This window comes from Heterocephalus glaber, unplaced genomic scaffold, assembly GCF_053883595.1.
Source record: "Heterocephalus glaber isolate CG9 unplaced genomic scaffold, H.glaber_assembly_v1.0 deba00001578, whole genome shotgun sequence".
In the NCBI taxonomy this organism is placed as follows: domain Eukaryota; kingdom Metazoa; phylum Chordata; class Mammalia; order Rodentia; family Bathyergidae; genus Heterocephalus; species Heterocephalus glaber.
Window position 1 is genome coordinate 650,901 of NW_028258359.1, and position 27,877 is coordinate 678,777.

At 43.6% G+C, this 27,877-nt stretch overlaps 1 protein-coding gene across 5 annotated transcripts in view; it reads right to left on the minus strand.

The window, feature by feature from the left end:
- Positions 1 to 27,877, minus strand: part of Farp1 (FERM, ARH/RhoGEF and pleckstrin domain protein 1) — a 275,312-nt gene that overhangs the window by 79,704 nt on the left and 167,731 nt on the right. For all 5 annotated transcript variants that reach the window (XM_021239368.2, XM_004858631.4, XM_004858632.4 and 2 more), the window contains exon 3: positions 8,943 to 9,047. In XM_021239368.2, the coding sequence (XP_021095027.1) occupies positions 8,943 to 9,047 (105 nt within the window). The remainder of the gene's footprint in view (positions 1 to 8,942; positions 9,048 to 27,877) is intronic.

The window sequence follows — 27,877 nt, forward strand, 5'->3', positions numbered from 1 at the left end:
TAAGATCATTTGCTGAATTCCCATTACCTTTGAAAAATCCATTTCAAAGGATGTCACTTGGGTATTGTGGCTACTTAGTTGGATTTTTTAAGTCCTAAGACTTAACCTCTTGGCAAATTTTTAAGGGTGTCATACTGGACTTAAGAGAGTTGGGCCTCTGTGGGACCCGTGCCATCAACACATGCCACACTGTCACACGGTGCCGCTCTGCGTTGTGACCAAGACACCCTGCGCCCCACCCTGTGCTGGCTTCCCAAGTGTTCTGGCTGTCCTCAGGCCTGTGACAGTCATCATCCTTTACACCTGCCCTGTTCCTCCCAGAGCCCCTCAGGGCCTCCAATGCACTCAGTTAGACCCTGGGAAGGAGGTCACAGGTCGTGACTGCATAAACAAAAGAGGACCTGCCAGGGACGCCTGTCACACCCAATAGCTGCATTCTATGACCTCATGCCCCTCCAAAGCATGCCTGCTGCCTGCCGTGGGCATAACTCTCCTAAGAGCAGACAGAAAACTGAGTGACAAAGACCCACCCTTCCTCCAGAGCCGGACCCAAGTTCATGCATAAGAAAGTACAATTGTGTCATCAGTGCTTCAGTTAAGGGCTGGTGGGCTTCTGGGTTAGGCTGAAGAATGGAGCAAGAGATACTGAGCACCCACTACAGGCCTAGGCCCTGCTGGGATGCCAGGACATTATCACAAAGCATCTGAATGAATGCTCACTCACGACAACCTTGTAGAACAGTCAGTTTTGACTCCCACTTTTCAGAGAAAGCACAAAGTCAAGGAAGTTAGGAATCTACCCAGCTGCCAAACGACAGAGTGAAATGTTTAAACAGATTCAAAGGCCATAATACAGAACTTGCCTCTCCTCACACAGCTCTCCAGGCTGCTCAGATCTGTCAGACTGCTGGAGACACAGACATCAGAGGAGAGGCGGCAAGTGCAGAGAAGAACCTTTATGGCTTGTGTTTAATGTCCCCTCAAAGCCTCATGTGGCCATAGGTGGGGTTTTTCCAGAGGTGGCTGGATCTAGACTGTGTGATGCTGGATTGATTCACGGTACAATGCTTGGCTCAAGGGCACTAGGATTAAGGGTGTAAGTTCTACCTGCCCTAAGTAGCCTGGATAAGATATAAGGGATAGAAAGAGCTGCAGTCATCTCTTGTTGCTTTACTGCCTTCTGCCCACCATGAACTGTTTCTCCTCTGCAATGCCTGTCTGCCATGCCGTACTGCCTTGGAGCCAGGTGATTATGGACTGAAACCTGTACTAACTGTAAGCCAAATAAACCTTTCCTCCTTTAACTTTGGGTGTTGGGTATTTTGTCTCAGCAAGAGAAAGTAACTTGGACAAGAACACTCAGGCTTGGGCTGAGACATCCTGGACAGTAGCCCTGGCTCCGTGCTTCTCTGAACTTGCTCACTGTAAAATGTGAGTGACAGAACAGCCACCTCAATAAAACCCATAAGCCAAATCCAGCCTGTTACCTCTTTTGGAGGGAGCAAAGATCAGCTTTGAGACTCTTTTTTTTTGTTTTTTGAGACAGTCTTGTTATCTAGTTAAGGCTGGCCTCAAACCCACCATGATCCTCCTGCCTTGACCTCCTGATAGGCTGGCTTTTACACTGTTAAGTGGTTGAAAGAGCCAAAAGAAGAGTCACATTTCATGACACGTGAAAACCATATGAAACTCTAATTTTCATGGCCATCGGTGACATTTCATGGGAACACGTCCGGGCTCATTTGCTTACATACCCTTCATAGCTACTACTGTCTTGTGAAGGCAGAGGTAGGTGTAATGAGACCTCTCCCTCTGACCAGACTTTAGTCAGCTCCATTGAGCCTCTCCTCCATGAGACAACCACCTTGGGCTTCTGTGTCCAGTTTTAGCAAAAAATCCTGCTAAGTCAGTTTAGGCCATTAGTTCCCTGAGCTCTTCCACAGCAACCTGATACCTTTCTAGCCTGTTATGAGCCTTCAGGCCCCTGCACCAGTGAACTGACATATTAACACAGTCTTAATGCCTACAATCAATAGCGTTTCTTGTGTGGAGGCCGTCTATTTTTTTTAAAAGCTGATTAAAAGACTTCTCTGGGGGGCTGGGGATTTAGTTCAGTGGTTCTGGCGCCTGCCTCGCAAGTGCAAGGTCCTCAGTTTGATCCCCGGCACCAAAAAAAAAAAAAAAAAAAAAGACTTCTCTGGTCTGGGGAGTAAACCTTTAAGGGAGGCTGCCAGGACCCAAGGACAAACTCTCTGCAAACACAGCAATTGCCACTATTAATTGGGAAGCCACACAATATGTCTAATTAAGGGCAGCACACAATTGATTATTCAATAATTAGCACACACTTTCTTACAGTTTTGAGAAACACATCTTTGACTATGGAAAGCATTCATCTTCTCTATCAACTTTCCCAGACCTTCAAGAAGAAAACTGCTCTGGGCTGGGATGTCACTTAGTGGCAGAGTGCTTGGCTGGCATGCACAAAGCCTGGCAATGGAAAGAAAGCAAGAGAGAAGGAAAAAGAAGGAGAGAAAAGAGAAAGCAAAGCAAAGCAAAGCGACCTCTGACTTGGGTATTTATGTGAATAGAAATAACAATAAGGCCAGGCTTGGTGGTGCATGCCTGTAATCCAGCACTCGGAGGGCTGAGGCAGGAGGATCACCATGAGCTCCAGGCCAGCTGGAACCACATAGTGAGACCCTGTCTCAAAAAACCAAAAAAAAAAAAAAGGGAAAGGAAATGACAATAAGGACAGAACGCTGACCAGGAATTCAAGTTAACTGAATTCAACAACTTACCATGTCGGGACAAAGATCCCCAGCCTGGCTTGCCAGGGACATTGGGGCACTGGTTTCCTGTGTCTCACACAATGAAAGGGGCAAAACCTCCTGTGACAGCCCTGCACTTGGGCAGGTGCACAGGCAGCCTCCCTATGGAGCCTGGAGAAAGGCTTGTCCTAACCCTGGTGTTAGACACCATAGTGGCAGTGTGCCCGCATCCTGGGCAGCATTGCTCACAGTCCCGAGGTGAAAGCAGCCCAAGTGTCCATCGAGGGACAGGCAGGCACACAAAATGTGGTGTGTGAACACAATGAAGTAATACTCAGCATTAAAAAAAGACCTGTCAGGGCCAGGGATTTAGCTCAGTGGTTTCGCCGCCTGCTGCGCAAACTCAAGGACCCAAGTCCGATCCTAGTACCAAAAAGAAAAAAAAAAAAAAGACCTGTCATACAGATGATCCCGAGGGAAATAAGCCAATCACAAAAAAAATCAATAGTACATGGCTCCAGTCATATGACATGTGTAAAGCAGTCAAGTTCTTAGGGCCTGTGGCTGCTGTTCAGCGTTTCAGGTTTGCACAATGAAAATGTTCTGGGAATGTGCTATATAGCAACATGCACTTAGTTAACACCACTGAATGCACACTTAATACTAGCCTGATGTGGTGGTGCTTGCCCATAATGCCAGCACTCAGGGAGGCTGAGGCAGGAGGATCACAAATTTGAGCCCACCGTGGGCAACCTAGTGACTTAGCAAGACACTGTCTCAAAATAATAAAAAAAATTTTTTTAAGGGCTAGGGTTGTAGCTCAGTGCAAAAGCCCTGGGCTCAACTCTCACTACTGAAAGAAAAAAGAAAAAGAAAAAAAAAAGGAAGATGGTAAATCTCATGTTAGCTGTTTCTCAACACAATAAAAAATATTAATGGTGAAAAGGAAGGTGGTAACAATTTGCACAACAAATGCTTTCTGACACACTTGCAACAGGCCCCAGACACTGGGCCACCTGTGATCAACATGATTTCACTGGATCCTTTCCCATGCTCCTGCGGGCACCATTATCTCTCTTTTATCAGAAGCAAAGTGAGTCGAGGCTCCAGAGGGCCAAGCAATGTGCTCCATCACCCTGCAGTCAAGGCCTGCAGCGAGGTGAGAGCCAGGGCTCTGACTGAAGAGCCTGGTTCAATCACAGCGACCTTATGTGGCCTGGAGAGAGACCCAAACCTTGCGTTCCCAAGCAAGCCGAGCTGGAGCAGTGGAAAAGTCCACAGTGTGTACTATTCGCTCGGGCTGGCTGCCCTCCCTGAGGTCAGCCAATCAGCACTGGCCCTTGTGCCTCCACCTCAGATCCCGGGCCAGTTCTGAGCCCGTTTGGTCCTCAGGCCTGGTGCAGTAGGCTGTGAGTGTGCTGGATTCTGGGGAACACAGTCTTGAAGCTACACACGTGGCAGATGCTACAACCGCAAAGCTCCAGGACTGTACCCAGATGATCAGCACCCCAGAAATGGAACACACATGGCACCCCATTTGTCCCCTCCCTAGTCACACTGTCCCCTTAATGTCACAGGTCAGTTCTTTGAAAATGACCTTCTTTCTCAGGTGGGGTTCTGTAAACGACAGAGGGCATGGTCAGAATCCAACATGGACCATGAACATACACTTACTGGTCAGAGCCTGAACCCTGGCTCTACCATTACCTGACTGTGTGCCTTTGTGAAGACTACTAATGTCTTTTACGGTTGGGCTTCCTCATCACACAGGGGATAGAGCAGGAAATAATGAAATACTGAGTATAAATCTAATATGGCACCTGGCATGATTATACTCTAGAGCAGATGTTGGCAAACCACAGCTTTCTACCTTATAAATCAAGTTTGTTCTTTTGTCTCACAGTACCGGTTACTAAACCCATTGCCTTTGCACTAAGCTCCATCCTCAAACCTTTTAAAATTTTTCTTTTGAGCTGGGCATGGTGGTACATGCCTATAATCCCAACACTTAGGAGGCTGAGGCAGGAGGATCACCATGAGTTGGAGGCCAACCTGGGCTACACAGTGAGTTCAAGGCCAGCCTAAACTATGCAGTGAGATTGTCTCAATACAACCCAAAGAAAAAGAAAAAAACCCTTCCATAATTTTTACTTTTGAGACAAGGTTTCCCTAAGTCACTACACTGCCCAGGCTGTGCTTGAACGTGCAATCCTCCTGCCTCAGCCTCCCAGAGAGCTGGGATTACAGGAATGTGCCACCATGCCTGGTTATAAATAAAGTTTTGCTGGGTCAAATCCACACCCATTCTCTTACAGATTGTCTATTGCTGCTAACTGCTCCACAGCAGCAGATTTAAAAGTTACAGCAGAGACCTGAGAGACTATCAGGCCTTTCCCAACAAACTTTGTTGACTCTCTGCTCTAGTGTATAAACCACGAGAAGGAGAACCTGGTCCTGTGTGCTGTTGTATCAGAGGATTAGCACACCTTGGCATGTTACAGGTGGTGGCTTGCGCATTTCATATTATTTGGACTATTTGGGGAGGGGTTGTACTGAGGATTGACCCCTATGGCCTGCATGTACTCTACCACTGAGCTATGCCCTCCAGACTTCCTTTATTTGTCTTAGACACAAAAAATAAGCACCTATTTCTTGAGTCATCAGTACTAGGGTTTCCTCCATTCTGCAGCTGAACACACTCCTAAGCAATACCACACATCATAAAAATCAAGCCTGATAAAAACTTAAAAGAAGTCAGCCTAGCAAAAGAGAAGCTCCCGTAGTTAACAAAAAGGGCAGCAGATTTGGAGTCAGAAAGATGTGGTTAGAATCCAAGCTCAGTCATGAGGTAATTGGTAGGCCCGGGCATGGAACAATTCCCAGAGTCTTAGCACTCTCTAATACAAAGTGCAAACACCAGCACTGATTTGTGGTGTGGAGAGGCAGGTCTGGCTGGCAGGGAATCAGACAGGACTGGAACCCGCAAGGCCATTGGAAGCCTGCAGCCATTCAGGCAGGCACTCAGAAATAATGAGATAACACGTCTTCTGGTGTTCAAAGAGCCATTATTTTAACTTAAAATGAGCTTAAGAAACTGCTCCTCTGTACAACAAAGTTCGAAACTGCTGCACTGTAATTATTTTTTCTGGACTCCCTTACAAGACTGGCACTCCTAATGAATGGAAACGTGAGCTATCTGCCACCTGACACTTGGCTCACATTTCTTTTTTTTTTTTGGTACCGGGGATCGAACTCAGGTCCTTGAGCATGCGCAGCAGGCTGTGAAGCCACTGAGCTAAATCCCCGGCCCTGCCTCACATTTCTTAAATCGTGCCACATGCCACGCCCGACACAGTGGGCACCAAACACCTGTTGGGTGAAAAGATGAATATGGAGTTAGATCTGGCAGGCCCGTGACCAACTGCCACATCTAGAAAAGGACAGGGGACCGGGGCAACTTAGGGTTATCGTATGGACTAGAAAATGGCAGAGTGTTTGGAGCTGGGCTAAGTGGAACAGAGCAGCCTACCCTTGCTTTTAGGGGTGTGACAGACTGACTCACGCCCTGGATCTGGGTGCAGCCTGATGACTTGTTCCTAGATCTAGGCCTGGGTCTCTTCTACGTTCTTCCCTGATCCGCACCTCGGCGGAAACGGTTTTCTCTGTGGCCTCAGTGTGTGGGCACTCAGCCCGCAGGATTCTGGTGTCTGAATCACTATGCAGATCTCTTTCCTGTACTCCAAGAAATCCACCTTTGGGTCCCGCCCGTAGGACACCTCACGGGTGTGTGCACTGCACACTGCTCCTACGTCTGGATGGGGCTCGCCATCTCCACTGGACATGGTCTCCAACACTCGCCTCCACTGCTGTCCACCAGACAGCAAAGCAGAGACCACGGCCGGCTCTTACACCCTCCTACCTCTCAGTCTCCCTCCCTCAGTTCCCGCACGCTGCTCTCCTGCCCAATTGCTGCAGGTCCCAATGGCTTTCCAGACTCTTGGGCTACAGATGTCTTTCTAAACTGGAAATCACATCCCTGCTAAATGCATCGACAGCTTCTAAGCCCTATGGACCTGCACTGTTCCATCCAACAGCCAGGCCCACCTGGAGGGGCAGCGGGGGTCAGATAATGGCCAATGGTGCATAGGACAAAGACTCAGCATGAAAACACCTTAGTCATTCATATTGACTATGTATTGAAATGATGTTTCGGGATATAAATGCAGTGGTCAAAATATACAGTGATTTAAAATTTTTAAAATGTATTATAATAAAAGTCACATTGCCCTTAATCCCCCTTTAAATACGGTCTCTTTGCTTTGAACACATTTATCCCATTCTTCTTTCCACTTTCTGAAGCAGTTCTGGAAGTCTTCTCTCATGAGTGTCTTTACAAGGTAAGATCAAAATTACAGTGAATGTCGCTGCTGAGTACCATTCTAATGGAAAGGCAGGACTGCAAATACATGGTAGTGTGTCCTCAGCCAACCTATTCACTGGATCTGGCACTGTGTAATTTGTGGCTTTTCCTCCGAAGTCAAATGAGCACTCGGGCCTGGGATTTAGCTCAGTGGCACCTCATCTGCCTTGCAAGTGCAAAGTCCTGAGTTCAATATCCGGTACCGGATAAAAAATGAGCATGAAAGATAATATTGTTAATCAATTCAGGACATCAAGGCAGCTATGACAGTGCAACTAAAGACATTCATGAAAGAGGACTTCCAGAACTGCTTCAGAAAGTGACAAGAATGATGGGATAAAGGTGTTGAAGCCAGGAAGAATATTTGGAGGGGAATTGCTACAATATATTTTTAAAAAATTAAACATTCATTGTACTTTTCAATCACACCTCGTATAAGATAAATCAAATATATATTTAAATTAATTTCACCTGATTTGTTCAAATCTTTTTGAATGTAACTGCTAGAAAAGTTAAAGTTGTGTATGTGGCTTCTACTTTAATGGACAGGAACAATACAGAAAGGGAGCCTTTACCCTCTTGCGATCCTCCTCCCATACTCTTACCTGTCAAAGTCTACTGTCACTGCCTTTGACGCTGCCCAAACCCTCCACTTGGGCATCATCTGTCAGTTCCTGAATGCCTGCTTTGCTTTTTGGGCTTTGTACACAAGGTGTACCCTCTGTCTGGGACGATCTATTAAGTGAGCTCCTACTGGTCTTGGAACTCAGTTCTGTAATATTCAGGAAGGATTTTCCTGACCACAATGCTGTTCACTGCCCTCGGTGCCAACAGCACCCTTTCTCTGCGGGCACCTGCCACACACCTCCTACTGGCCTCTGACTCAAGCCTGATGCCACCTGCATCACAGCTTCCCTGCATTTCATTCATTATCAGATCACCAGAATGATGACTAGAAATCCTGGGAACTCAGTGTGTGTGAAAAGAAAGAGAAACAGAAACACAATAGAAACTTATAGACTAAAAGGGTGGCTGATAAAAGGTGGTCTAAGATAGAGCCTTATGAAAGTGCCATCAATCAAAAGAGATAAAAATACCAGGAGGCTGTGCCCTCAATTTTGCATTCAAAATGGTCAAACCATTTTGCAGGATAATCTGACACATGTGTACCTATTGGCTGGGCAATGCCATGGCTTTGGATCTGAACTACAGAGACCTTTATATTTGTACATTCACGGCAGCATCATTTGTAAAAGCAGGAAAAAAAGAAAGAAAAGCAGTGTGGTGAAAGTTATAAATTCCACATGTAGCTGGGAAAAAGGAGGAAGAGGACTGGATGGGCTGTAAAGGAAAGTTTTCCCCTGTGCAAAAGGGAAGTATAAGACAGCATCTATTGTTCCTCCGCATTTGTGCATTTAGAAGGTCTGTTTGTGTACACACACACACACACACACACACACACGCTCATGGATCAAGTTTTTGTCAGCAGACACGAGAATGTGTGCATTTACAAGGTGTTGGTAGTTCCCAGGGGTAGGAGAGAGTCTTCACTGTCTCCTCTTTGAGTTTGCTGATCATAGGCATGAATTACTTTTCTTACATATTTTAAAGTATATTTTTATTATATATATATTTTAACTATTAATCAGAGCTTACTATTTGCTTCTGTATGTTCAAGGAGAGGTACCAATGATCCCCACCCCCAAGCGGAGCGGAGAGTAAAACAGCAACATTAATCTGGCATCTCCTACCGTGATCTTTTTGTGATCAGGAAACTCGAGGCCAAAATAGTCGCCTTCCACGAGGTTGAGGTGGTTGCAAACTGCATCCAGCAGCACCTTCCCCGGCGCTCTTTGCTGTGAACAGAAAGAACAGGAGTTACAGTGACACACGTCCGCCAGTCCCTCCATGGAGGAAGCCTCCGGGTTCCTAAGTGCACAGGTTCTACACAGCCCGCCCCGCCCACCACATCTCTGCCATGTTCCCGCCCCAACCCCAGGCACAGGTCCCACCCTTTTCTAGCAATAGACTGTTTTTAGGGTAGTTTTAGGAAAATAGTATCTCCCCCCATCATACACACAGTCAGTGTCTTCTATTATTAATGTCGCAGTAATGCGGTCCATTTGTTATAATTATTGAAACCTTACTGTCACCCAAAGTCTACAGTTTACAAGGACAACTCTGTGCTGTAACAGCTGTTGACCAATCTATATATGGTGCCCGTCTCTACGACTACCATGGCAAGCAGAATACCTTTAAGGTATGGAACTGGTTTTGCCTTAAAAATCCTCTGTGCTCTCCTTGTTCATCTCTCCTGATTCTTGGCCACCACCAATGTCACTGTTGCTACAGCTCCCTCTGCCAGCATGTTAGGTAGCTGGAATCACACAGCACAGGGCCTGCTCAGATTGGCTTTCCTTCAGCATTACGCATCTAAGGTTCTTCTCGGTCTTTGGATGGCTTGATAGCGCCCATCTTTATCACTGAGTGATATTCTATTACTCGGATGCATCTCAGTTTGTTTCCATGTCCAACCACTAAAGGACATCTTAGTTGCTTCTGAGTTTTGGCAATTATGAGTAAAGCTGCAGTAAATATTTGTGTGCATACAAGTGTTCAACTCATGACCCCAGGCCTTCTTGTGACAGCTGAAATCATGTCCCTGTGCCTCACTCCTCCTCCCCAGCATTTGTAGCTCTTTGGCTTTCTCCTCCAGGTTACCAGATCACTCTGTGTGGTTGCCACCTAGGTTCAACCCACTGAACATAATGACCACATGTCATTCATCCCTGTATCCACAATCCATTTTGTTGAATGCTTTGTATAAATCCATGGTTTATAGTTCCCAATTGAGTGTGTGCCCCAATTAAATGTGGGCTCCCTCTTCATCTTTATATTCCCATTGTCTAGCAAAGAACCTGGCTCTCAATGTCTGCTATTCATGCCTAGCAATACCAATGAGGTACCCGTGCATCTTCTGTATATTGAATCTGTAGAGAAGAGAAATACTAATCTATATATATGAACCCAATTTCTACCGTAAGAAGTTTAGAAACATGTGCCTCAGTTTCTCCTCACAATCTGCTCTATTCCTAAAGAGCCATTGGTAAAATGGATCAAACTCCACTATATAGAACAAGAATTGGAAAACAAGTGTTCCAAAGACATCACCGTCTACAGTTCCTGGTTTTATACTTTCACCTTCCCTCTGATAACAGAAAGGCATTTTAGGTTTCCATCAGTAACCCAGAGGACTGACAGTGACAGTTGAGGCCTGGCAAGTACAAGTGACATGTCCTTTAGCTGTCCCAGCACAGCCAGGAGTGCCAATAAAGACCCATTAGTGTTGAGCACCAATGCTTTTTCCTCACAGATCTCACTGTGTGCTCCCATAGCCGCCCTCCCTGAAATCCCAAAGAAGCTCCCAGCTGCCTGAAGATGCATGATTTCCTTCCTGGATCATCCCAGCTGATTAGCTTCAGACCCTGAAGGCCTGGCCCACAGTCCCAGGTAGAGTCATTTCACGTGCACAGATGGCAGGGGCAACAGGTGACTGCCAGTCAGCCCCGTTCTTCTCCATCAAGCTTCCCCCAGCCCAGGCACACGCATCCAGAAGAATGGACAGAAGACAGCTGCACGGTCACCAATCGTATTTTCCTTCACTGAGGTACAGCAGGCTGCCCTGTTTCAGATACACTGCATCACACAGGCAGGCATTCCCGATCGGGCTGATGTAGGGGGAGAATGAGCTGTTCTATACCCGTCCCTGGTCCCAGGTTCCTGTCCTCCCAGCAGCCTTCTAAGCACTCCGTGAGTCACTTATGCACAGCTACTTCTCCTCCACCTGCTCTCACCCCAGTAACGCCAGTAAAGTACACAGATGTCAAGGAAACAGTGCTCGAGAAGACCAAGAGATAAGCTGTGGCAGAATCCCTATATCACAAGATTTTCTCTTCTAAAGGAAGACCCAATTCCAACTTCCTACTCCTTCTTTCTCACAATTCTTGACATTGCCTATTTGCAGCAAAAAAATGAGCCACCAATTATCTGCCCTGCTGGCAGGCGCTCACATTTCCCAAAGAATTCCTGGAACTAAGGGAATTTGATAGCTTCATCTAGATTTACAGAGTCTGAGAAGTGAGACTTGGCAGCTCAACACTGGAAATCTAAACAAGCAGAAAAAAAATCAATATACAATGGACGTCTTTATGCCCAGAGTGTTAAACTAAGCACTTCACAGGAGAAAGGAGAGCGAATTAACATTGAATCTGGGTCCTTTACTGATTCAATAAAGACTCCTGTGAATGTACTGAGTTCTTCCAGGTAGTACTAAGTCCTGGAACCCGCAGCACTACCTAATACTACGTGTGCTCCACGTGGCAAATGACTGCCTTTCTGTAGACAACTTTGAAATAGAATCTTAAATTCTAGGTCCTGATGAGAAGTTGGGTCTCAATTTGTAAAGCTTTTCTTGAAATGCGTTATTTTGTACACATATTTATAGAAAATGACTTTTCTATGATATTGAAATTTTTATACAGAGCAGCATCAACTTATTGTTCACATGATAGCTTTATAGTTCTTAAAATTCATCCATAAAATAGATGCCTATAAAGTATTCTATGAATTACCCTGGGAATGCTGACTTCCTTCAGGGCTATAAGGAAACTCAGCATGTAGCATGACTAGTGAGCATTACTAAGGGGTTAAATGCACCCAGTGAATGATAATTTCATGGGTAAATGCACTCTTATGGGTGCCCTGGACTCGGAGTTAACCCCCCAATGTGTACTTGGCTGATACAGCCTAAAACACCTTGAGACATCATGATCTCATGTTATATTCCAGGACTTAATTTCCTCTTCTTTTAGGAATTGCTATAGAATTGGCTGGGTATATCAACACACCCAGCACAAGATCCTGCTTCAGAGAAAACGTCTCTGAGAAGGGAGGCAGGGAAAACGTTTCCTTCTCATTCTTGAAGTTATATTCCTCCTACATTAGATTTATTGCATCACGCCAGGCTATCATTTCTCTCTGCCTGTCTCTAATGTGTTTTTGAACTTCACTCAGAATGTCATTCTGTTACAAAGCACACTGTAGACCAAAAAATGGTGCTGCCACTATGGGAAACAGTATGATGAAAAAACAAACATAGAATCATCATATGATCCAGCAATTCTACTTCTGGGTAGAAAATCAAAAGAACTGTGAAAGCATGGTACTAAAGAGATACTTATACACTCATGTATATAGCAGCATTATTCAGAAGAGCGCAAAGCAGAAAGCAACCCAAACGTCCATCCATGGGTGAATAGATAAATAAAATGTGGTATATGTGTTGGTTTTCCATGAAATATCCAAGGCTAGGTGACTTTATAAAGGAAAGAGGCATGTTTAGCTCATGGTTCAGGAGGCTCAAGGACTTAGAATCAACATCACCTTGGCCTTGGTGACCAATGGTGAATGAATGACATCGCGGTGGCCACAGTGACTACAGGACCAAGAGGTCACATCTCAAGACAGGAAGTCAAAAGACTGAATAGTGGCAGGCCTGTGCTTTTATAAAGACCTTATGTGGATCTCCTAAGAACTTCATCATTCCCATCCAAGGGCAGCAGGGCCAATGACCTAAGGACCTCCCATTAGGCCCCAGCACCTCAACAATGCTCCACTGAGGATGAATCTCTCAACACACAAACATGTGGGGGAAAGACCACATCCAAACTATGGCGACACACAATGGGATATTCTTCAGCCCTAAAAAGTCAGGACATTCTGGAACATGCTCCATCATAGACGAACCTTGGAAACACTCTGTTAAGAAAGAGAAAGCTACTTACAAAAGGACTTAAATGGGGAGCTGATTTTTAATGGAAGAAAAGTAAAGGTTCAGGAGCTAGATGGTGGTGATGGTTGTACAACAATGCGAATATGAATCGTACACTTAAAAATGACTACCATGGTATGTTATTATATTTCACCACAATAAAAAACATAGAAGAGGGCTGAGGATTTAGCTCAGTGTTTCCACTGCCTGCCTTACAAGCTCAAGGACCTGAGTTCGATCCCCAGTACCAAAAAAAAAAAAAAGAGAGAGAAAAATACAGAAGAAAAATGGGGGGAAAAGTGAGAGAAGAATAAAGTTCACATCTAGAAATAACTAGAGAAGATTATTCACAGCACAATCTGTTAACAGTTCATTTAAGAGTAAAAAAATAAATAATCCATTTTCTTTACATTAGATCCAAGAAAAACACTGGGAAAAACCTCATCACACAGGGCAAATGAGTGGATGCCATGTATGTGGACCATTTGCTAGGATTTCTCAGCATAAAGAGCTCCTTTATGTATGTCTGGCAAAAAAGACATTAAATGCACATATTTGGAAGTAACCACAAATGATGCATTTGGGGCAGGCTTTGTACTGGGCGCCACTGATGAGACTCCAAAGCTACAAATCCACTGGCTCTTTATAGCTTTAGAAAAGGCCCATAAATGAGTCAATAAAGTTTGAGAGGCAAAAAAGTAGCAACAGTGTAGACTAAATGGGTAGAACACAAGAAGAGACCCTGAGGAATTATCTGCTAAAGTGTTTTCTCAGAGTAATTTACTTCAAATCAATCACTCTCATCTTTTAATTTCTCAATTTCTCTCTCTTCTGGTTGCTCGGAGAATAGGAAAGGAAACTGAATTATCCAGGCATCATTTGAAAACCTATATATTTCAGTAATGGTTTAATAGGAAAGAGATCTGATGGCAAACGAATGTATTCTCAAGTGTCCCCAACTGTACTCAAGGCGGGACAGATCTCTAACACTTCTATCATGTCTAAGAAATTGAGGCCAGCCAACCCCATTTACCACCAACCTTTGGGTTTTTTTCTCTAGTACCAGGGATCAAACTCAGGACGTTGCACTTGTGAGACAGGCGCAGAGCCATTGAGCTAAATCCCCAGCCCTATCAATCTTGATTATGGTACTTTAAAAGTGTACTCCTTACAATAGGTCAAACAGTAATTACAATGTTGTATTTTGGAGAATAAACCAGATATTAGCAAGACCGCATAACCACATCTTAATCTCTTTTTTCTTAGTGACTACTTTCAAATATGCTCCAAGAAGCATTTGAATTGTGATCTCCTGCACAAACAAGTCAGCTGACTCCAAAGTGCATGTCTCTATTCTGAATTGGCTTTTCGTCAGGTCCCATGCATTAAGGAGGAGGCTGACATTCTTGGGGAACACCCAGCAAGTGGGCACTGTATGCCAAATGCTGCTCACAGCCCAGCCAGCTTGGAGCTACCAGAAACTGTGGGCCCGAGTAACTTTAGTGGATCATGCCTTAAACAACTTCTAGGCCTTCACGTTGTTTCTATTACATAAAGTTTTATGCAGGAATTTTTTTTTTTCACTTCTAAAAGAATAAGGGCAGTTGTAGATTGGGGGTGTATTTTTCTTCCTCCCTCCCAATTTCCTTAAAGAGCTGAATAAATTCATCCCCTAATTGATAAAGCTGAAGTTCTGCCTTCCAGCAAATATCCTGTAGACAGAATCTGTGAAGATAACGTTTGATCAGATTTACAAAATTTGCATCTGCAGAGTATTCAGCAAGCCATTTGGAGGCTGTGTCTGTTTTGAGATTGGTGTGACCACAAAACCAGGCAGGTATCATGCAACATAACAAGAGGTTCTCTCAAAGGCCTTATCCCCTTTTTTCTACTTTCATACCCTTTTAGAATATTCTTCAGTCACATAACCCACTGATCTTATGATATTGCAGTGTCCTAGAGTTTTTCATAGCACCTGGGCAGGTTTTGATCAGGTAAACAGAAGTACATTGATGGAGCTAGAAGAACCATATGTGGGTACTATGCCAGCTACTAGAGTAGCTAAGACAACCTGTAAAGAACCTGCTTCCAAATCAGGTCCCATTCACAGGTACCGGGCATTAGGATGTGAACGTTATCTCACTGAGGGACACAACTCAGCCCCTCACAGTGGGTTTTGTATCTGTTAGTCTGGATGAGTCTCAAGGAAGGTATCAGCCTGAGATGGAAATCGGAGTGAGACCGCTGAGACACCCAGCCAGCCCTGCCTGCCAAGGATCCACGTGTCTGGCACTGTGCTACTCAAGCCAGTCCTCACAGCAGCAGCAGCAGCATCTGTGGGAAGCAGGTTAGAAATGCAGATTCTCAGGCTCTGCCCTGGCCTCTGCCATCACCATCTGTGGCTTATCACTGACCCCATGGAATCACTGGGCACATTCAGTTGTCTAAGTGTCACTCGGGGTCACCTCCCCTGCATTCTAAGGCAGATACAAGCACAGTCAGGGCACGGACTCTGCCCCTGGGGATGTGTCCCACAGCCTGCTGACCCAATAGCTGGGGTCTGTCCAGGGACACATGCCTTGGGGTTGGGAATGGGACCCTGCCACTGTCGACCCGACCTCACCTCTCCATCCTTCATTCTACATTTTTACATCTCCCTTCGCCTGCACAGTAGCAGAGGACTCATGTGATGTGCCAGGTCCTTGGCTAGGCCTTTTGCAGTCATAAGTTTTTCCATTCAACTGACACATCAGTCCAGAAGGGAGACAAGACCTGCAGTCCTTTCATGAGTCCATGTGCTAGGACTGAGCTGTGCCCCCTCCCTCCAAATCACATGTGGAGACCCTACTCCCTGGGTACTGGGAGTGAGGAAGTAACTGGGGTTAAATGGGGGGATTGCGGATGTGCGCTGACCCAACTGGAGCAGGGTTTTTGGAAGACTAAAGACCTGAGACTCCGTGCTGTCTGTCTCTCCACCACGTGAGGACACAATGAGAAAGGCAGCCATGTGTAGGTCCTCACCGGAGCGGGAATCAGCCGGCACCTTCATTTCAAACTTCCCTTTGCTGGCGTTTACAGCACACCCTGTGAGGCTTGTTATGGCCCAAGCTCCGTTTTTGTCTCCACCTGTGTTCACCTGGCAAACTGCTGCCTACACCTCCAGAGCCAGGGAGGCTTATTTCAACTCGCAGTCTGTAGAGGTTTCAGTGTCAGCTGGCTCCAAGGCAGGGCGACATGGCAGAGGAGAGTCAGCTCAGGGCATGGCAGCAGGAAGCAGAGGGGGATTAAGGGCGAAGAGGGAGGGTGACAGACCCTTCCAGGCCACGCCTCCAGTGACCCACCCCCTCCAACCAGGCTTCACCTCCCAGTCACATTTAGCTTTAAACTCATCTAATACTGCTGAGGGCCACACCCTGTGATCCAATGACCTCCCGAAGCCCATGAAGCTTTTCGGGGACAAGACACCTAGATCTAAACCATAACACAAGTATACCCAAGCTCAGGTGAAGCCTTCAGGGTAAGCCTAACCTAATGAGTCCTGAGAAGATGTTGACATGAAGACACAGCCAATGGCTACTACCAGCAGGTGGGAGAGGCCATGAAGACACTGCCCAGGCTCAAGACAGGCACAGCCCTGCCACACCTTGAGTTCAGACTTCCAGCTTCCAGATGTTGAGATAAGAAGCTTCTGTCATCCGAAGCCACTCTGCGGGTGTTCTGTTCTTGTAACCCTAGGAAGTGAACACCCGCCATATCAGGGCTACTGGCTTCCAGTTCTCAGCCACGGTCAGTCTCGCTCCTTTGGAACACAGAGATTACAACCAAATATAGTGAGCAGAGTGAGATTAACATCAAAATCCCCCTGCCTCAGTAATCAAACACACTCAGCAAAACAGTAGACCGAGTATGCGGGTAATTTATTTTTCTTATTGCTAAAAGGTCTCCTCCCTCTTTTTACTGTTGCTGCTTTGGATGTGAACAGTGCTCTATGGTTGGAGTTTTTCCTATAAAATATCATCTCTTTCGAAACCCTTACAACCTGGGGAGGTGAGAAAAACTCGATCCCAAGCTCAGAAGTCACATGAGGTCCCAGCCCCCACCCCCATCAAGCTCCCAGTAAAGAGGTATGGATGCAGCCCAAGTCCATGGAAGCTCAGGAAGAAGCTCCCTAGGAGCCCACACATCTGTCCACAAATTCGTAGCCACAGCCAACCTGGGCTTAATGTAAACCAGGAAGAGAAAGTGGCTAAATATAGCAAACTGAGCATTGGCAGCCTATCTTTGCTGGATCCAGATAACTTGAACAAATACCAGATAAAAGAAAAAACAAAACAAATAAACTCCTAGAAAGAGAACCTGAGAGAGGAGACAGCAGTTGAGAGATTTCCCCCAAATTTGTAGAAGGCGAAAAGAGGTGAGCTGAAATCTAATTAAGAGGAGAGGAGAGAATCAGCAATAGAAAGCAACCAAATTATACAGCACAGCCCCAAAAGGCCAAAAATGGGAGATGCCAGGTACCTCTGATAATGTGGGGAGCAGTAAAACTTAAAGAAGCACTGACATTTCTATCTTCATGAAGCTAAGATCTTATAACTTTTAGATTATAAAAAGAATTTGGTTAACAAGAATGAGCCATTAAAAATAAAACACTGCATAGCAGAAATAAAAATTTCCCAGAAGAGTTTAACAGTGACGTTGAGGACTCCACTAGGAAGTAAAACCACAGTTTAGAAGCTGGGAAACCAGGGCAGGGATTAGACGCTGGGGCCTTGGGTTCCAGAGCTCCAGCACGTGAATAACATGATGTGCACCAGCAGACCCAAGATCCAAGCACAGTGTGATCCAAGCACAGAATGAGAAAAACTTCCAGGCCTTTCTGGATCGCAAAAGTGGGAAAGTGTGTTATAGGATGAATGAATGAGAAAAGCCATCCCTGGGCAAATTATTGGAAAACTTCTGAAGATCAGAAATGGGAGCTTCTAACAGGAGAGAGAAAAGCAGAGGATACAAATCAGAATGGCACAGGACTTCTTGAAAGCAAAGCCACTCATGGGTTGCTTAATGATGAGAACACATGGTGTGACAGGTACCTGGCCAGATGAACCTGTTGCTCCTAAACCAGGCATGAGAAAAAGCAATGCAATCAAAAGCCACAGAAAACACAAGGTGCATGAGGCACCTGCTGATCCAACACTATTTTACAGTGAATGTGTTTTTATAAGTAGAAAGTACAGTCTGATATAATAATTATAACATACTGTATGGTATAATACTACACATTCATTATCAATCATGAATTGTGTAATGTATATAATGTATGTGCTCTACTTTGGGGGCTGGGAATACTGGGATCAAATCCAGGGCTTTTTCACTGAGCTATCTCCCTGGCCCTTTTTATTTTGACACAGGATCTCCCTAAGTTGCTGTTTGTCCAAGCTGGGCTCAAACATGCAATCCTCCTGCCTCAGCTTCCCAGAGTGCTGGGATCACAGGTGTGCAGCACTGTGCCTCGTGTGTGCACTACTTTTATACATATAGCTGGCAGCATGTTAGTTTGCCGACATCAGCATCAGCTCACACACGTGAGGAAGGCACTGTGTATATGATGGCACCAGGGAATAGGCGTCTTTCAGCTCCAGTTATAACCCTAAAGGACCAGTGTCATGGGGCCAGTCTGTCACGGACCAAAGTGTCCTCATGCCATCTGTATGTGACAGTCCTCTAGGAGCCAATGTGCTTTCCTACCTTTCTACTTAGGTGATAATGTCTGTGTATGTACACCTGAGTCAGACATGGCTGCCCTGGGCCTCGCCATGGGCAGAGGGGACCCACACACCTGCATAACTCTACCACATCTCTGCCACCCCTGCGAGACCGTCCAGCCTGGAGGACAACAGAGTGCCCAAGGTCACCCCACCCGAGGCAGGCTGCCCAGGGTGCCTTGCTGTGGTCCTGTAAAATGGGTGTGATGGTTGTGGTTGTGGGAACAGAATGACTTAGTGGACACCAAACTCTTAGGGGGTACCCAAGGCTCAGCAAGCTGTACCCACAGTGACGATGAGGCAGGGGAAGAAGAAGAAAATGACTCAGAGCTGAACAGCTGACCAGTGATTCCCTTGACAGGAAACAGCATGATCACCACTGACAGGAACTCCAGCCCCAAACTCTGAGAGCCGGAACAAGGCTTTCATTCTAGGAGAATGTGGCTCTGCGTGGAGGCTGGCCCATGTCTCTGCCCACAACGCTGCGATTCTTCCTCCTCGCTGCGCTCTAGGGGCGGCCGTGCTGCCTGCGAGGACACACAGTCTCCTTGTTTTCCCCGGCACTGAGCCCCGGCGTTCAGAACACTCATTAAACACACTTTGGGCAGGGTTTCCGAGTTCCCAACTGCAGGACATGGGCAGAATGGGCCCTTTCAGCTCTTCCTGTATGCAGCGATGCTAAAACCACAGTGCCCTTCACATAGAAGTCCCTTCTTCCTGCATTCCAAGACTTTGTAGAAACTGTGTGTGTGTGTGTGTTAGATTTCTACTGCTTTCTCACAAACTTCGTAGGAAAAAACCACCTATGAGAGAATTCAGCTACTTATAATGTTGTTGAGTTCATTTGCTCCTGACCTTGTGTAGCTCGTTATTTTTTTTTATCACTAAGAAGGAGATGAATAAAAAATCCTAAAATTTTTTAAAATAAAAAATAATCTTGCTTGACATTCTGGGGCTCATCTGGTAAGGCAAGGAATAAAATATTCCATGTAGAATGGCCGCTCAAGGAAAGCATGACAACACTTCCAGCAATAGAAAAATGCTCGCCTTTCTTCTTGAGTCTGTGTAGTTTGGCCCCTTTCTTCTTGGGCCCAGTGGTCTAGGTCATAAAAGTATATTCAAAGCTCATGGTTAGTTGCATTTTCTGAAAAACCAAACCAAACCAAAAGACCATCTGGTATCATGCACTTGGCCTCCAAAATTAATGCTTCAAAGAAAGACAAAGTAGACATTTTATTGAACTTTGCTTAATGTTTGCAGAGAAAGGTGAAGATTTTATAGAACAAAGCCACCAAATATCTGCAGTTCCCAGCTCCCATTCTCAAGTCTCTCCCTTGTATTAAAAACACAGCTTTCCTCTAAGAACATTAACCAGAAGGAAAATTATTCTCTGTACACACACTCTGTAGAAAACATTGTTAACACATTCTCAGTGGGAACATTCTCTTCATATTGCAAAGGGATTTTTAAAATTATTTTTATGCAAAAGATTTTAAAATTAAAAATACGTGAACAAAACTGTGAAAACATAGCTTTCAAGATTGTTTTAGACTTCTCAGATCTGGGGTCCCCAGGACCCCTGTACCCAAGCAAATGTCTTCTTGCTATGTTTGAACATGGCTTTCCCCTCTGAACCTCCTGCTGAAATTTGATGGCCACCATGGCAGCATTGGGAGGTGGGGCCTTCAGGAGGTGACTAGGTCCTTAAAGCAGATCGAAGCCTCTCTCAAAGGAGCAAGTTGTTTTCTAAAGCTAGTCCCCCTTCATGCTGTCTCTTCTGTAAGTGTCTACTTGCCCTCCTGCTCTTTGGCCATGCTGTGCTACAGCACAAAGCCCTCACTAGAAGCCAAGCAGGTGTTGGCACCATGTTTCTGGATGTCCCAACCTCCAGAACCATGAGCCAAAATAAACTTCTCTTTGTAAGTTACCTGATCCCAGGTAGTGTCTTATACAACAGAAAATAATCTAACATATTTCTGTTTTTCATTCTTCTTCATGTCCTTTTCAAGTTTAATATTCTGCTAACCATGAAAGTGAGTAGGGTGGGAGTGAGCCAGCCTGAGGTCTGCATATTTGCAAAGAGGTAGGAGTTCTACCCAAATCCTTAGCGCATCCCCTCCTTTGAAAGACTAGAAAGCTCCGATTAATGGGAGTGCATAGACTCTATGGTTAGCCCAAAGAAACTTATAAATAAGCCTACAACAAAAGTACAAAGGCAGATATAACACAGACAGAAAGCAGATGGGAGTTACTGTTTAATAAGGATAAATTTATTTGGAAGATGAAAAGAGGTCTGTGAGTGGATAGTGGTAATTATTAAACAACAGTGTGAACTACCTAATACCATTGAAATGTAGAGTTAAAACTGGTTAAAATGGTAAGTATATGTTACATACATTTTACTATAACAACCAAAAAAAGCATATCCAAAAGTATTGATAGTCTACTAAAAGGAATGGTCAATGGAAGGAAAGGATAGGAAACATTAACCACTACAGAAAATATTTTTATGGTAAAAAAAGATGGAGGAAAGCCCAACTTTTACTTCATTTTCAATGGCTGAAGCTATTACTGCTGGGTACAGAAATGTGTATGATTACACTTGGGAACAGCAAAGAATGAGGAATCCAGGGGTTTGGAGTCATCAGGTCATGACTCCAAAGCTTAGCTTACCATTTGCATGGGCCATTTGGGTACTGGTGTTCCCATCCTAAGAATGGGAATAAAATGATACCCTCTAAAGGAGGTTATGAGAATTAAATGAGGTAAATACACATACAATGTCAAGCACCAATACCACTGTTTTGTTCAATAATTAAAGGTTAACCACCATGCTTCATTTTTAGTTGTAATATCTTCCCTGTTATTTCTAACTCTTGGGGCTATAAAAAGTGCTTTGGGTATTTTAAATCTCACTATACTTTAACCACTATAAAATAAACTTAAACTTTCTGGTTTTTACTATATTCTCATGAGGGGTTGAGGAATAAGAAAATGGACAGAAAATAGAGAACGGGAGAAAAAAATATAGTCCATATAATCTATAGACTAGAAAAACATTATAAAATTGTGTGTGTGTGTTTGTGTGCGTGTGTACGTGTGAGCACCTGTGCTGAGTTTGCCAAAGTAAGTGCACACAGAGGTTACAGACTTAAGAATAATTTACAAATAAGAATATAGCAAAAGTACAGAAAGAAGGGCCGGGGATTTAGCTCAGTGGTTTCGCCGCCTGCTGCACAAGCGCAAGGACCTGAGTTCGATCCCTGGTACCAAAAAAAAAAAAAGTACAAAAAGCATATCCCAGACAGCTTTCTAGCAGGACTAACACAGTTTGAATTAGTAATCACATTTTTAAAAGTGTGTCGGACAACACCCACACTGCTGAAAAATCAGATATTTCTGCATGGTTGGCGTGCCAGATGCTATGTCAAGATATAATGAGAGAGTTAACTCCAGCAGACCAGGGGCTCTGGAAATCAGGTTCCTCTGGCAACATCAAGCAGCCGTGTCCTCTAATCTCCTACCTAGAAAGTCCTGCAGATGTGAATATTCAGGTTCATAACCACAAATGTTTCCGACACTGGGGGCAGTAGGGCACCTGGCTGCTCACCTTCAATACTGTTCTCAACATCACTTTTTTTGAGTACTTGGATGAAACTTTTCCATGGCAATTTTCTTGAATTTCTCTCCTACACTTGACTTCTGTCATGTATGATTATCACCCGACTTATCACACAATTTCCAAACTGTCTCTCAAGTCAGCTCGGTCAGAAACAGTCATCTTCACTAAATCAGACATGCTTCTACTCAAAACTCTTTTCACCCAGAGTAGGGTCCCAGTGATTTGCCTCACCCCACCACCTCCCCAAGCACATCTCCCTCTTGCTGACTGCATGCAGCCACATCAGCCATTCTCTGAACACATCAGTCTCATGCCCACCTCAGGGCCTTTGCACAGGCTGGGATTCGCTCTCCCCAGGAATATTCAAAGATACTTTCCTCACCTTTTTTTCATTTTTGCTCAAATGTCCACTTTTTACTTAAAATTGCAATTTGTGCCCCTGCTCCCAGCCCTCTTATTCAGCTGTTTTTTTCATTTTCACATATCATTTTCCAACACTCAAAACAACACACCTCCTAATGTTTCTTATCCTGTCTTTCTCTGCTGCAATGTGCACACCACCAGGGTGCAGATCCTGGTCTGCTTTGTTACTAAACAGCATGACACAGAGTAGATTCTTATAAAGAACAGCCGAATGGATAAATAATTAATTTTGAAGCCCTAATTTGTATGGAGAGACCATGATAGCCCCGTCTTTAAAAAAAACAACTATGCAGTGGGGTCAAGATTCTAAAGCCAAGTAGAGAATAGAATTTTATTTCACGAAATTGTTGCTCAGAGAGTGCACATTTCAAAAGCTGTGAGTGCGCGCCTTAGCGAAAGGCCCATCAGAGGGAAAAAATGTTTAAAGGAATATGAGAAAATTGAAGGTGATATTCGACTGATCAGGAACCATGTTAAACTGCACAACCACACCAATCAAGTGACAGTCACATGCAAAAGGTCCGGGGAGAGCCACCTGACACAGGAATGAGTTACATCAGTGCTCAGCCTCCCTGCTCACCCTCTGATGGCTTTTACAAGTAGGCCAAGTTTATGTGAAGACACTGAGGAGCTGGCTTTTGCCAATTCAGTGCCTTCAGAGTATGTGGAAGCCCAAATCCTTGGGGGCTGGTTCACTGGTCACATTTGTTGCAGTTGTGCACATTTCATTGTTAAAAGTTCTGGGCTCAGCTCAAGCCCTGTGGTATAAAACCTTATTATCTTAAAGGAGAACACCCAGCAGCCACCACTTTAACGATACCTCACCTCTGAGTAGGAACGTGGAAAGCAAATGTAAGATGTGTGATAAAAAGCACAGCCCTAGATTTCATATCCTACACAAAACCCTGCTCAAGTATAAACTAAATTTAGTAACATAGGCAGCCTACGGTAACATGATACCAACACGGATACAAAACCTGTATTTGAAAACAGATGTTTCTGAAAAAATAAAGCCAAGCCATAAGAGCTAGCTTAAAACACAGAAGGTATTTCTAGGTCTTCTATGAAGTACTTGAAGCACTAATCTACAGTGAAAACCCAGTGTATCCCCTTCCCTACAGTCAGGGTTACCCAGAGTGATAATATTCCACCAACAGTGTGCGCTAATTAAATGCATTTTGTCCAAATTCATGTGATAACATTAGCACTCAAAATAAATCAAATTGAAACACCAAAGGACCATAAAGCATGTTTTTCAAACAAGGATTCAATCAGCTGTCAAAAATTAAACAAGCCTTAAAAGAAGAAATAAAATACACAAATTTGCCTAGAAATTGGGAAGTTAAGACCAGAAGATCTAATTTAAAAAATCTTCCACAGTGCAATTTCTTAACTAACCATCCAAGATGACTTTAACATATTTTATTTTATTTTATTTTATTTATTTATATATTTTTTTGGTACCAGGGGTCGAACTCGGGTCCTTGCACTTGCAAGGCAGGCAGCAGAACCACTGAGCTAAATCCCCGGCCCCAACTTTAACATATTTTAAACAGTGACCTAAAAGAGAAGAAGATCAGAGCTGCACATATAGTGGGTATTCTGCTTCAAGGCATGATTAGTCCAAACTACACTCAATAAGGAAAAGCCTCAGGAAAAAATATGTTGTTAAAAAGAAAGCAGAGAACAAGTTTGTAGAGACCTGACGGAGAATGGTGGTTAGAAAGGGTGAGGGAAGAGGGAATTGTTTCACGGGTCTAGGGTTTCAGGCCTGCAGGATGAAACAGTTCGGGAGCTCCATTTCACAGCCACATAAGTAACTTAACACTGTTGCATTTAACACTGTTACCCTTAAAATTTACGGTGGTAAATTTTAGGCTTTTTTTTAAACCACAGTTTTTAAATAAATAAGATAAGGAAGCAGTGAAGAATAAATCGCCAAGACTGAGCCTGAAAAAAAGAATACTTCTGTAGTGATACTATAGGCCAGGGTGATTTTTATTAATTGTTTGGAACAAAACTATAAGGCAGAAACAAACACTACTGAGGGGCAATATTCATGCAACTGAATGGCTCTTCCCTTGTTTATTCAGCACCAAGTAGAGTGAGCCATTTGTGTCTTGAGGCTTGATTTTCATTCATTTTTCACAGCAGTCTCCTGTTGAGGGATTGCCCGATAGAAACATTTCGAAAGCACTTATATTGTTAACAGCTCAGTTTCCACTCAGTGTGCCTAGGGGCCTGTGAAGGAAAGCTAGGAAGAGCAGCCATAAAACCCACTTTATTTTCTCTGCCAAAAGGCCCTGTGGCTGTCTCAGGGTATGGGGAACACAGTGTAGTCTTGGGGCTTTTTCAGGGTTTTTTTTTAATATATATTTTTTAACATATGAGACATAACTCTTAGCAGTGTGCTGGTTTGCACCAAATCCTCGGCCACAAATAACTTCCTGTCCGACACCTCTATGAAGACCAAACTGGAAAAACTAGAAATACTAAAAAGTATATTCTTGAGAAAGCTTCAGAATATCTGCAGAAGTATCAATGCCTTTGACACATCTCTGTAATTTTTTTGTTTTGTTTTGGTACTGAAAATTGAACTCAAGACCTCGCGCTTGCCAGGCAGGCGCTGTGCCACTGAGCTAAATCCCTGGCCACATCTGTGTAATTTTTAACTAAGAAATCTTGAATTCATTGGAATACAGTGAATTAGCAAGTTAGAACTACTGGTACTATCTCTGCTGGTATTTGTATTGTACTAGTATTTGTAACTTTCAACCCAGAAGTTACCACTGGGTGATCAAGGAAGAAACTAGAACAGTGCTGATATGATTGTTTACTCCTAAAATGATCAGCTGGACGAAATTCAATCAGCCAGCTGATGAGTCAGTGAGGAGGCCTTCATTTTCAGGGATTTCTTACAGATAACCAGTAAAGTACCAGGATTGGCCCATAAAAGAGAGTTAATGATAAAAAACCCATATGCCATTTTAATCCAATCAATGATAAGTATAAAGATGAACCAATCATGAAAACCAATTATATATTCTTAGAAGTATGATCTTCTTTGTTGTTGTTGTTATTGTTGTTTTTTCCAGTACCCGGGATCAAACTCAGGACCTTGTGCTTTCGAGGCCGGTGGGGGGGGGGGGGGTCGCTGAGCTAAATCCTCAGCCCTGGAAGTACTATTTGCAATACTCATAGAAAGATGGGTTGTTGAAATATAGGAATGAAGAAATTTCTTCTATTTCAATATCAAATGCCTAAATCATGTTATTCATGGTTTTTTTCTTCAAGTCTTCTAACAGATTATTTACCAATCAGCATAGGAAATCTTCATTATTCTGCAGTGGTTCTTGACAAAGTATCCAGAATTGCTGCACCTTTCCTATCCAGTTTAGCTATGGAATTTCAATTATTTTATTAATGATTCAAAAGAGGGAAGGTTATGGCATGGCCAATAAACAGAAGCTCCAAGTGCTCACCATAAATGATGGTTAAGAAACAGCTAAGGGTCGTGGAGGCTGATGGGTCAGAAAACCTACACTGGATGGCTGAAGTCCAAGCCACAGCACCCCAAAGAGTCCAGGAATGGAGGCTCTAGCTCCTCAGGGCCCGATGCTTCTGGGGTCTTCTCTTGGCCAAATGGCAAAGTTTCCAGAAAGAAATGTGGACAGAGAGCAGTTATGAAGACAAGCTGCTGACCAGGCGCACAAACATACTGGGTATAGTCAACATATTCTGAACACAGGAACTAGACCAGCGACCATTTCATCTTACTTTTCAGATAACGGTAAACTATTTTCCTTTTGAAGACACTAGTAAAAGCTTTCTCAGGGCATCACTTCAAAAGCAGTCTTCAAGAAAAAGTCAAATCATCAGTCTATCAAGCTCTTCAAACTCAACTGATGGATCGTGAATTTCAGTGTGATAACAACTTGCAGACAGTTATAAATTGAATGCGAAAACTCTGAATACCAAGGTCACCCACAACAGAATTAATCTTTTTAAGGTGCAGGGGTACAGCAAGAATTTTACGTTGTTCTTCTGTGTTGCCAAAACACACACACTGCCTTAAACGTGCCATGATTTCCTCATGAAAATGTGATTTCCTTCAGAAAAGACTGCGTGTAAGAGTATGAGTGTCGCTTCAACTTTTCTTCCTATTCCAAGACACAGGTTAAAACATTAAAAAAAAAACAAAACCAAGGGCCACTCAGAACTGAAAAACCATTTTCAAAACCAGCATTATACAAAAATTCAACGCACAACTGAAGTAAAGGTCTGTCTTAATCCTTAAATCCAACTTTGAGAGAAAATTTTCTTAGTGCATTGAAAATATTAAGGAATAAAAAACCCTGATTTTTCTGTTGACTCTTCAGGCATAGTTCATCTGGGTTGAAATGCATACTGTACATTAGTTATAAATATAAAGATGACTAAATTCTATTCTGATTCTTGAGTATTTAAGTACTATGAGGTTAACTTCCTTATATAAGATTTTTAAAAAACCAAATATTGCCACTCAACAGGAAGAGAGTCTTTTTTGTCTATGACTTGTACTGAGTAACATTTTGGCCATTCTTTTAAAATGATGATACATGGTGTATTGATATTGTTATTCTCTAATTATTTTGTTATGAATTTTGTTTTTTTTTTCATACAGTAAGAAGAGTGTTTTTTTACATTTTCTGTATTAATATTTACTTGCATTACATTAAAATAAAAAAATTATGGGGCTCTAAATTCTGGAAGAGATTCTTTTCCTCTAACGACCGAACAAAGTTAACTGCAAAAAGCATGTAAGAATCTGAGATATGGGCCCGGGATTTAGCTGAGTGGTTTCGTCGCCTGCTGCACAAGCGCAAAGACCAGAGTTTGATCCCCGGTACCAAAAAAAAAAAATTAAAAAAAAAAAAGAATCAGAGATGTTTTTGTTGTTTATAAATACAAAATTAACTAGACATTTATTTTTGGTTGAAGATGTTTTTCTAGCCTCCTTGAAGTGGAAAAAGTTAAGAACCAGAGGTGTGTCAATTAGAAACATAATTA